Here is a 12680-nt window from a genome sequence, read left to right as displayed (position 1 = left end):
TCATTTCATTCATTAGCCTTATTCACCTGGAAAGAGAGAAAGGACAGATCTGACTACCTGTAGAACCCTGCTCATCCACTGAAAACTATCCTCCTCTGATGCATCAGGACGCTGCTCTGCCACAAGCACTATTCGATCATCATGCAAAACGGTCACAGAAAAAACTGCTATCCTAAAACGCAAAGGATAGAAGAATGATAGGATGCAACATATGATGAACATAGCATGGTTTACTATAATATGGCAATGACTGCAATCTTCAATGGTACTGCTTCAACACATACAAGTATTATTCATGCCAGATCATCGCAAAATCACAGACAAATTTAGAACAAATGCAAGTTTATTTCTGTAAAATTCTACTGGGGTTCAAGTGAATTTGCAGTCACTAACATAGGATGTGTTTAACATGGGCAGGTTCCATACATGCAAGGGCTAGGCAAACCTTGCCTATATAGCTCCATCATGCACACTAAACCTGTTGCTCTTACATACTTCATCTGTCCTGAAAGACAACAATTATGCCAAATTACTGGCTAGCATGTCTAGTGATGTTTGCACTGATGAATACTTACTCCCCTTTTGTGAATTAAATTAGTTTTAGGCTTGCAACTTCTAGGACAAAATATTAATCGTGTCTTAACCAGGTATCTGCCATTATTTTTATGACCTGTGAATTGAGCAAATGATGCAAAAATGAAGAGAGCTCAACTTTGTGAGTCGGTAATAGTTCTGTGTCACTGTCACAGTCGCAGAAGAAAAACACTTGAACTAAAGGATTCTCAACTGAAGAGCAGTAAGGTTGTTGATACAGCACACACACTCTTTGAAAGCCCTTCAACAGCACTTCCAGTTTGTTCTTTAGAACATTGTAAAGCTCTTCCCTAGGCCACTCTGCATAAGACTGCTCGGGTGGACAAAAGGGAGTTGTATTTTACATTCTGTATCATGCTTCATTTGACTGTCTTAAGAGAAGCTTTGAAAGAAGTTTTAAACAGACACTTAAAGTTTGATGTTTATAATATATGAAGATAATTGTAAATTATACAGAAATCTAATATGCAAGAAGCAGGATGTCACTATTTGTCTTCCAAATTAGCAGTGACAGCCAAGTTCTTATTTGGCATACCACAACCTAGTGCCATCTTTCCTGGAAAGTAAACATGTAAAAATTCACATGAGGAACTCCCACATACACTATATTGCTTGCTCATTGCTTGCAGATGAAAAAAGAGCAACAAAGTTCAATCAATGGTGGTAAAGTTTATAATATACTCACCTTCCCCGGTAGACAAATTTCATTGGTTCTACTGCTAATGCAGTGGCTACTACATCATCTGCATTATGTCTGCGACCACTAACTGTCATTAGGCCATCCAATTTTCCTACCACAAACACCAAATAGTCCTGAAAAGAAGACAAGATTAGAAAAAGATAAGGAAAAACCTCCTGGCAATATGCCTGACTAAAACCAATGATATTCACAATACTGGTATGAGGTCACTGCCCTGACACAGAATTGTGCTCAGTGCATCTATGGTCACAAAGGAGCCAGCTCGCTGCCTACATGGGCTGCACAGCTCAAGGCATATACACTGACTTCCAGCATGGACTTGAAATAGTATCACCACAGCTGCCACCAGTCAAGAGGCAGCTGAAGACATGGGCCAACTATAATGGAAAATAAATGAAAATACTGCTCCCTCAAGGGGTAGATGCTATTTTGTTTCACTCTGGCTTCGCTTCATCTGCAAGCTGTCATAGAAGCTCTTCTGTTCTGTTTCCCCACTGACAACCTATCTCCTCTTCATTGTGTACCAGATCAACTGGGGTGGGCATGTGTCATTCAGATGTGGGTGTCAGGAAAAAGTGAGGTCAAAACTGCTCATTCACACTTACAGGACCCACAAAGCCAAGTAATCCTGTTCTTGTAAAGGGTTGATCTGAAACAGGCACACCGGTGGCCGTCACTGGAATGGCCTAAAAGAACACAGAAGAAATACTCACACACACAGTACTAAGAAAACCAAAGTTAAAATACTTTCTGCCTCTGTTCACTGCAGCCAAAAAATTCAGCTGAAAAATTACTTGAAGACAACATTCACTATCACGTCAAGTATGAACAACAGCTTTTAGAATAATGAAGAACACACCAGTCCATCTAACTCAGGTGGTTTCCTTGCCTTTTTTTTTTTTCTTCAACTGTTGCATTACATCAGGTATCTCACTGCTGTTCTCACTAGCTAACTATAGTGCTGAAAGCTAAGGTGTTTAAAGTTTTAAGATTAGGCAAAATGACGGAAAGAGGCCAGGATTTCTCTCACCTTTCTGCTAGAATTCCATACTTCAGCCAAGCCTCCAAATTTTTGCCCACTGCAATACTACTGCAAAACTACTACTTCCTCTCCTTTTTTGCCAGAACAGGGAAAAATTGAAATTAGGATACCAATGTGAGGAAAAATATGGGCAGAATAAATATCAAACTAACTTCTCTCTGTCCCAAGCTATGCACCAATAAATTGAAATATCTTCATGTAACTTTACGTAAGACTTAATGGAGATAAATTTAAATGCCAACATGGACACAATACTGTATTGCAGAATATAGAGGCAGCTGACTGACAGCTGATGGTCCGTTGTATTTTGGTTGTAAGAGAAGGAATTTCAAGTTCTGACATGAAAAATGAAGGACACTGTATTTCACCATGGCTTTTTATTTTTTAAAAAAGGGGAAGTAATAAAAAATAAAAAGTGGAATAAATAAAAATGAATAAATAAATAAATAAATAAGTGGAAGAAAAGATATTATTTTCAAGAAGAAATACCAGAGTTACAACAATTGTACATTACACAGAGTTACAACAACTGTACATTACACAGAGAAATACAAACCTCAAACACATTTTTGGTGATTCCAAGAAGGCCAAAATATGCCATTCCAGTTGCACCTGAATTCACACATATTTCTCCAACCTCATCAGCTTTACACAGATAAGGAGTCCCATCCACCTTCACGACACAAACATTTGCTAAAGGGAAAGGAAGAAAACAGAATCATAACATTGGTATATTTCAGCAACTGATACAGAAGTTACTTGGCTACTGGTAGACAAATAAAAATTTTAATATAATTTATCTAACAGCTACAGAAAAAACACAGCATGCAAGAGAACTCTCTTTCTGAAAGCCTGTGCAATATGATCTCCAAGACGAAAGATACAAGTTTGCAAATGCATTTTTTTTTAACAGTGCTTCATAGCCTATGTATCAGATGCAACTGACTCCAAAACTGTAGCAATTGCTTTTCAATATGAAGGCAGGTAGTTTCTTCAAATTAAAGCTCATATGAAAATAAAGATGAAAAAGAAAAGATATTAAGTTACAGACATACCACACCTTTTATTCTATTATTACACGTTTGTTTTCATAGTATCATCCCTTAAGTTATGTGAGAAACACATTAGAAATGGCACGAAAATTAGGCCATTATAATTTCTCACTGCCAGGTCATGATTTTTCTGCATTATTTCCCATCCTCTTTTAAAGCAGTCTTCCATCTACCATCTTTCAGAGAGATGTCTCTTGCTGAACCTAATCCCATGACAATACATTATTTCTTTCCAAGCTTCAGTGTGATGACTTCATCTTCTGTGACAACTTTCTTCAAATCATTAAAAGTATTTCATTACATAAAGGTCCTACTACTATTATCCTCCTGTTACTTAGAAGAAAACTAATTTTCTTCTGAAATCTCAGATCTTCCAACACTGACATTTTCTTATTTTTAATCATGCAAATACACACTTGTAAACCAAATATAACGCTGATCTTTGCTCTGGCCACTGGTTATATATCTGACTTCTGAAGTAACTGTTTTTTAGAAGTTTCTCTGGCAGAAACCTTTTCTCTAGCAGACCCTTTGCTTATAGCGGTTGGGATTTGTCTCTTCCCATCACCAAAGTGAAAAGAAAAAGCACAATAAAGGAGAAGGCACAACAGAGCAACAAAGTTTATCTTAGCACTTACAGACAAGATTAAAAAGAAATCAAATGGGTCATCTTAGCCAATATGAAATAAACAGAACATTTGAAAAACAACACAAACTATGCCACAAATTAATTTTCTGCCCTTTCCCATTGTACCTGCTTCCAATCCAGATTATCAGAGTATTTTGTTGTCAAGTGTACTATATGTAAAAAGGAAAGATTTCTATCAGGACCCTTTGAATGTTTTGGACATGGAACATATGACAGATATGAAACCTAGATATGGCTGACAACAGCCATTATGAAGGAGTGTATTATTGCATTCCAATTTAGCCAGTCTTAACCGATACTACAGATAGCCCTTACTTTTACCATTGTTCAACCAGAACAAAAAGAAATCCTAAAGGGAACATAGAACATTTTATCCGAAACTAACACATGATACAGTTAGTTCTGCTGCAAGCATGGACCAAGTTGCTAGTTGATAAAGTGCTTAAGGACATTGTCAAGCCTCAGTGAAGTATTCAGTCCTCAACAACTTATATCTGAACAGGAAAGACAATAATTCACCCTACAAATAGACCAACCTCTAGATTATCTTGGTTTCATAAAAAATAGGTAGTTTTTAGAACAACAGATGTTTATTAATAAAGAGTGTGGGACCCTGTGATATTAACCTTCACTGACCAAAGAAGGAGACTGCATGGTCAATGACTGGTACAGGTCCAACTCCAAAGCAGAACAGGAGTTTCAGCTGCTGAAAATATGTGTGAACTACAAGGTTGGAAAGAACCACCAGTTCATAATTTAGTCATTCAGAAAAACTCATTAAAAACATTAGAAACTTTTAAAAAGGCAGTTCAAACCTTTGTCACAAATTGAAACAGACACTTTATTACCACAAGAAATAATAGTCTTCAACTCGTTCACAAACACAGAGAGCACAGCCAATTAGCCTGCGGTTCTGAACTGATGCTCCATCCATGAAGCCCTAGGACAATCCTATCACCCTGATCAAGTCAAAAAAATACTTACCAGTAACCAATGTATGAAATAGGTAGTCTACACATACATTCTAACAGCAGGCATAGTTCTGCCTTGCCATGTGTTACTGCAAGGTTTTCCTTTTGCAGTACCTGTAGAGCCTGTACTTGGGCTTCTTTTTTTCCTGCTTCATGTGTGCTATACAAGAGAGCGCATCTACCACCATTTCAGTCTCTCAACAGCATCGCATCTGAAAAAGAATTAGAGAAGGGAAAGGTAGATGGGACAGGAATGTACATGTGGACTACACATCATGAAGAATACTGATTACTGGTAGGAAAACTTCCTTTCTTCAAATGAGTCCACATGTACATTCTTACAGATGGAGTCTCAGGAGTTAGCCCTGCCATGAGATTTCTGGCAGAGGATGAGAATCCTATTGTGCAAATAAATGACCAGACTGATACCCCTACTGAAGAGTGGACTTAGCTTTGAATATTTCAAGAACAGCACTACATGAATGTGAGAATTCTGGAGGTTTGCACAGCAGATCGCTAGAACAGAAAACTACTGCCACCAAAGATGCTTGATACGTGTTAGAAAGTGTTTTCATTCCATTTTCATGGTTTCATGGCAGAACCATATGCAACTGTTACAGTGTGCCAGTAGTGGAATGCCAGAATCTTCTTGTAGGGAGCAAGTCTTCCTGAAAGGCCTGGGGCCATGAAAATAAAAAGAGGGCCCTCCTAGCACTGCAGGTGTTACTTACAGCTTCTGTTATAGAGGCAGGAAACCTCAGGAAAAATAACAAAAAGCTAGGATAAAACACCTCTAACTGCCACTGTTGAAGGCACTCGCAGTTGTTCCAGAGAAACCTAATCCTTGAAGGAAACAGCATATGAGGCTGTTCAATAGAAGGACCTGAATATTTTCCCTGTCTTCTGGAAAGGGCATTAGGCATAAAGTAAGGTCATTCATAGACAAAGATGAACAAGACTCTAGACTCTAAAAGAGGTCATGCAAGTATCCAGAGCACAACATTTAAATTGGAAGAGAACATCTCATCATAAATGTACCCATCACCACAGATCTCCAAAAGTAGGTCTATAGTGGGAGGGTGTTGTGCTGTCACATGACAGTCTGAAGCCAAATGGAACACAGAACTGAGATGGAATACTGTTTCTTCACATTCACAATCTAAGGAATAAGACGAAAAGCATCATGAAATTGTCCTGTAATAGCTCCCTTCAAAAATCAGTAAGAGGCACTGAAATACAGGAACTAAATTTTTCTGCAATGAAGAAGCATCGTGATAACCACCAGAATCTGCACAAATGTTTGCTGAGACACAGACATCTACAAACTGAAGACAAAGGAAGCATCTTAACATCCTGTTCTTTTTACAGAAGCTTAAGATCTGGCTCCAACCCAAACTTCTCTGCTTGAATGTAAGAAAGTAACTGCTGCAGCACTTTTTCTATGAACCAGGTTTTGTATGATTAGGAGCTGTAGGGATATAGATGATCTGGATTGATAGGGTTATTCTACTGTCAAAGAAACAATGTGAGGAAAATTCCTGCAAAACAATGGAAATGGTAAAGAGCAGGGAGGCAAAATTGAGTCCCCCTGACCATCCACATCCTAGCATAAGATATTATAAGCTTCCAAGATGATAGGTGACATGCTGGTTGTATCCCAATTGATGGGAAAGTTGGATGCTGAAAACAGTAGACAGGTTTGATACTCTCACTACTATCTTTACCAGTCCAATTTGACAAAAAAAAAAAAGGACTAAAGACCATTATGAGTCAAATACTGCTTCTTACCAAGGTTGGTTCCAAGACAGAAAGCATGCAAAATAGCCCAAGCTCATCAACAGGTGAGACGAAACATCATCCTTCCAGAAGCTACATAGGAGTTTTCAGGGAAATGCGTACTAGATTCTCTCCTACGAATTCCCATGCTATCTTTCATGCAGACATTTCTTTGTGGATGCTTGCACTTCCCCGGTGGCTCTTGTGATTGGCATTCATGGTAGATAATCAAAGTGAAGAGCCAAGGCAACTGAAGAGAATATAGCATTGAGAGTGGCCTGTGGGTTAAACAGCAGCAACATAAGACATCATGCTGGTGCTAAGGGGTCTGTCTTATTTGCTGATTAAGACACTGTAAGAAGATGGACCCACAGTGTCTCAGAACAAATAGCAAGGTCTGCAGAAAAGGACGGCAGAAGTGGACACTTTATGTCCATGACCTTTTAAGAAAATGGCTCCTGTATAAAGCACACCAGGGATCTTCAAGGTACTGAAATCAAAACCATGTGGCTTGACTGAACAAGCCTCAGCAAGACTACTTGTTCTTGGCTAGGAGACTACTTTCATAGCACATTTCATAGAAATTAGAGAAAAGCCCAGCTTGGAAGGGACCTGAGATCTAGTCCAACCTTCATTTGCCCAAACGAAATTCAGGAATGTGAGCTCCTATGTTTTAAGATGTTTGAATGCCTAAGGCATATAGTGACTTCCAAGACCTTACAGAAGTATTCACTAAGTATGGAATACAGCTTTCAGGGACAGCATGACACTCAAATTAGGCTTTTGGTGAAAGCACTGCAATCTAAAGAAAGGGAAAAACAGGGAAAGATAAAGACTAGAGTAATTCAAAGTGGCAAGTGACAGGCAAGGAAATGGTGGTATGTTCTCTCCTGTGTGCCAAACACGAAGTTGAGAAGGGACAGAGCACATCCTCCATGATACTACACAGGAAAAACCATAAAACTTACAAGGCAAGGCACAAGTATATCCAATACTAGAATGTACACGCCGACTCATTTGAAAGAATTCATTAAGTTCTTTAAGACAACAATTTCTTTTCATTTGGCATAAATCTTTAAACAACTGCTCGTTTTTGTTTTTAAAGAGACAGTCACAGGCAACAAAATTCTTAGATTATCACCTAGAAAGCACCCTCTTATCTATGTTCTGACTTAGAGAATGTACAGAGACATTTCTGCTAAACTATACTTGACATGGAATTTTTATCATTCTGTCAAATTGAAATTAATCTGCCCTATAGACTAATAGCTTGATGCTGATGAGAGTTTTAAAACAGTTAATGAATTAAGTCACTTAACATCAGCTTAACCTACACATAGTTTTGCCACTTACTACTTCTTTTAAAATATCAATAGCCATCCACTACAAGTCATATCACTTCAAGGCATAAGACGGATACACACTTAACTATCCCTCTCATCAGACAAGTCACTCCATGTTTCTCACTGACATATAAAATCATGATAGTGATGCCAATTGTCTGTAAATGACATCTTAAAACATATCAGCTTAGAAGAGATCTCTGAATATTAACCAGCTTTCTTGGGCCTCTCTCCTCCCCAGAATGTTACCCCATGGGACTCTTTCAAGCCAATTCATGAAGAGGCCAAAGTCTCCTCTCCTTAAGTCCAGCATTGTGATCATGCTTCTTCCCTGCTCCTTCCTTTCATGATCTGGAATACTGCTACCTCATGATCACGTAGCGTTCAACTTTCACATCCCCAATGATCTCCCCTCTCCTTTTTTGTGAGTATGAGGTACAGCAGAGCACCTCTCCTCAGTGACTCCTTTATCACTTGTGTCAGGAAGCTGTCATCACTGCACTCCAGGAACCTCCTGGTTTGTTTATGCCCTCCTGGGTTGTCCCTCCAGCAGGCATTAGGGTGTTTGAAGTCCCCATGAAAAGCAGAGCCCATAGATTTGAGGATGCCATTGGTACAAGGCCTCATCCACTTCTTCCCAGTCAGGTGGCCTACAGTAGACACCCACTACAATGTCACCTGTACCAATCTGCTCTACCCTTACCCATAAGCTCTTAGATGTCTCTTCATCCATCCCCAGGCAGACCTCCATGCACTCTAACTATTCTGTCACGTAAAGGGAAACAACTCCTCCTAATCTCACCAGCCTTTCCTTCCTAAAGAGCCTTCCACTGCAACCCTCCAGCCACGAGCATTCCTGTGTGACATGATTTAGGTGTTCCTGCTCCAGCAGGGCGATTGGACTAGATGATCTTTCAAGGTCCCTTCCAATCCCTAATATTCTGTGATTCTGTGATGAGAGCCATCTCACCATGTCTCTGTGATCCCAACACAACTGTAGACCTGCAACTGTACATGTCTACTTCCTCACGTTTATTCTTCACGCTGCGTGCATTAGTGTAAATTCACTTCAGAGAGGCATCCCAGCATGCTGATTTCCCACAGTTTCAGTGTCACGGCTTTATTAAGAGGAAATACCAAAATTGCCACTTCCTGAATTTTTAAGTTATTATTGTTAATTGCATATCCAGCACCAGATAAAATATATTCTTCACAAATACTCTAGAGCAATTCAAAATGAGAGTCTGGCAGCAGCATACACACTCACTATTAGTTTCAAAGATGACAAATTTCTATGCTAACCTAAGTTTCTAGGCCATAAACAAACACTAAAAGGTGGGTAAAGCCACATCAGGACAAAGCTAGGTCTTGGAATGTTGGAGAGCTAAAAATAAAAACAAAAAAGCAGCAATAAAAATAAAGCCTTCAAAAATAGTAAATTGCTGCCAGATATTGAACAATCTCACTAAATCACACTGTGAAGGGCTGAGAGAAACAGAGCAGGTATCTTGGACTACACATGCTCCTGTGGTACACAAAAAGGCTTACAGAACTGCTGCAGGGGCTGCTGAAGAAAAAGAACTGTCACAGCACACAGAGCAGCTGCAGCTCAGTATGAACACATGGACTATCACTAGGAGAAACAACTGCTGGATAAAACATAACATTTCCTACTAAGATTTAAGGTGGTTTTTTTTTTTTTCCTGCTGTACTTGTTATTACATAGCTGTAAATCAGTCTGCACTAATGCTAACAAATGTACAAAATCACAACTCTGAAAACCAGTCAAATGCATCTGCTCACACCAAAACCTATAGTTGTTCAAGTTTATCATCAGTTAATTTCTACTGCAAACATTTAATAATTTAGTTGAGACAGTACTTAATACTGAAGTGTTCAGGTAATGTGTCAAAATGTAAGTCATACTACCTTGAAGATAATTCTCATTTACCAATTTCATTTGTTTCATCAGCATAAGCATAATAGAAAAGATAAATTACATGGAGTTTGCGTAAACCTACATGAAATATTTTCCTACCTCCAGGCATAATCTGACCAACATCCTGTACAGTTAAAATGGACAACTTCTCTTCTGTATCCACTCTTATCACACCAAAACTAAGACAATTCATAGATAACACTGCTTTTCCTGGAGGAGGCCCACCCAGTTCTGGAGGTCTGAAAAACAGAAAGTCAAATCAGAATGAACCAACTGACCAATGGGCTTAGGGTCATCAAAAACACAGTACAATTCTGTCAGGTCTTTTAAGGCTAACCAAAATAATGGTCTTTCATCCTACACAAACAAGAGTTCAAGACTGGTAACGTATTTTACTAGATTAAAAAAACAGTTAGATCAAAATGTCACATAGCTTCCTCCCACCCTAAAATGTTACAGAGAGGAGTTAGATCTATTACGGGCAAAGTATCAAGAATAAGTATTCAAAGGCTGTATCTTCTGTCCAACAGAAAAATTAGGAAGTGTTTGTAGGCTTGACAGTACTCTCTGAGATGTATTGGTTGAGGACTAACAACTCCATTTTGTGCAGTTGCTCACCTTTTGTGATGACACAGAACAGAAGAATTCAAGTGTTATATAAAAAAAAAAAATCTTTTTTTTTTTTATTTATTTATTGGGAAACGTCAGTTCCTGCAGCAGAGAAGATTCTCCAATATTTAGGTTTTTTTTTGTATCAAATTTTCTTGAAATGTGTTTTCCCCAAAAAAGTACATTTTGTTCAAAACCATGGCCCAAAAAATCCAGCCTATTCATAAGCAAAGCATGCTGTTTTCTCAGCACATCACTTTCTATCTCTAGAAATTGAATGGAATTTTCCAGGCCAATTACAATTATTATTGTTTTTCTTTGGCCCCTTATTACAAGACAAAATATGTAAGTCATTGATTAATTGAATTTTCAGTATCTTCTTCCTCCCAAGTAAGCAGAAATCTTGATTTTAGTGGCATTTCCTAAAGGTCTTATAGCAAACTCAGTGAGGATCAGACCCCGTTTTCCAAAACGCTTAAAAAATAGTATGGCTGACTACTTCTGGAAAATATAACATTTTAAATAAATAAGCAAATAAATAAATAAATAAACAAACGCACACACACACATATATATATATATAAATCCCCACTTCCTTCAGTGAAGGTGAAACCTGCAAGCCTCAGACTTCCTCTGTCTAGGTCTTTGATCACCTTTGTGTATGTAGTTGTCTTTTTTTGACAATTACCTTAGCACCAGACACAATTCAATAGTCAAGAAATGTTTTCAGCCCAGTTCTCAGAAAAAATAAAATAAAATAAAGAATTACCTGCGAATAGCAACAGTTAGCGCCTCTGAGGAACTAGCACAGGGGCAGATTACTTCCGGTCTCAAACCTCTGGATTGAAATACATTCAGGAATGCATCACAAGAAGATATTGACCCTAAAAAGAACAGGCACACAATTGGAAACATTTCTGCTAAGTGCAGGAAAGCTTGATCTGCAGAATTTCAAAATCTATGTTTACCCTAAGCCCAGTCGTACAAAGACTGTATCCTTGCACAGAAACTACACACTTTCAAACTGCCTAAAGGACGCGGTAGCCTACAATTAGATTCCAGATTTGAAGAAAAAAAAGTGTTTAACAAATTCACAGAACGAAATTCTGTGACACTTTGCATACTCAGAACAGATTTATGAAATTCTGCATAATTTTCCTGAGGCAAAGATCCATAAAACTTCACATTATTGAAAGTCTGCCAATGATGCAGTTCTTAAATTCCTATACAAGTGTTTCTTTCAGATGCCACAGAATTACTCCTTAGTGATAGTTCAGGCTGGCAGCAATGACACTGCTGAGAGAAGCCTGAGGGCTATCAAAAGGGACTTCAGGGGACTGGGGTGGTTACTGGATGGAGTGGGTGCACAGGTGTGAGTTTACGTGGCAAGGTTTTGGTAGGGGGCCATAGGTGTGGCCTCTGTGAGAAGAATCCAGAAGCTGCCCCATGTTAGGTAAGGGCCCCGCTGATGGCCAGAACCGGGCCAGAAAGCCTATCTATGCATCTGTGAAAGCCTATTTAAGAAAGGGAAAAGAAAACTGCTGGGGAACAGCACCTGGGAGAGTGAGAGGAATGAGAAACAGCCTTGCAGACTCCAAGGTCAGTGAAGGAGGAGGGGGAGAGGTGCTCCAGGTGCCGGAGCAGAAGTTCGCCTGAGGCCTGTGGTGAGGAACATGGTGAAGCAGGCTGATCCCCTGCAGTCCATGGAGTATCATGGTGGGGCAGGGTTCCACACTGCAGCCCCTGGAGGAGACCCACAGTGGAGCAGGTGTCCCTGTACTGACAGAAGCTGCTGCCTGTGGAAGACTCCTGCCAGAGCAGGCCCCAGGCTGGAGCTGCTGCCCTTGGGGGACCCAGGTTGGAGCAGAGTGCTCCTGATGGATGGACCCCGTGGTACAGACCCGTATCTGGAGCAGTTCTTGAAGAGCTGCTGCCTGTGGGAAGCCCATCCAGGATCAGTTTAGGAAGGATGGCATGCTGTGGGAGGGAACCCACACTGGATCAA

At 39.5% G+C, this 12680-nt stretch overlaps 1 protein-coding gene across 1 annotated transcript in view; it reads right to left on the bottom strand.

Annotated features, from left to right (window-relative positions):
* Positions 1–12680, bottom strand: part of DIP2A (disco interacting protein 2 homolog A) — a 99367-nt gene that overhangs the window by 21689 nt on the left and 64998 nt on the right. Inside the window, exons 17-22 of the mRNA XM_032189994.1 lie at positions 11445–11559; positions 10166–10305; positions 2893–3029; positions 1900–1980; positions 1280–1407; positions 58–172 (exon numbers count right to left, since the gene is read on the bottom strand). Coding sequence (XP_032045885.1) covers positions 58–172; positions 1280–1407; positions 1900–1980; positions 2893–3029; positions 10166–10305; positions 11445–11559 — 716 coding nt within the window. The remainder of the gene's footprint in view (positions 1–57; positions 173–1279; positions 1408–1899; positions 1981–2892; positions 3030–10165; positions 10306–11444; positions 11560–12680) is intronic.

The sequence above is a fragment of the Aythya fuligula genome, chromosome 6, assembly GCF_009819795.1.
Source record: "Aythya fuligula isolate bAytFul2 chromosome 6, bAytFul2.pri, whole genome shotgun sequence".
NCBI lineage: Eukaryota > Metazoa > Chordata > Aves > Anseriformes > Anatidae > Aythya > Aythya fuligula.
Note: the sequence above shows the minus strand (reverse complement) of the source record. Positions and strands in the feature narration are given on the sequence as shown.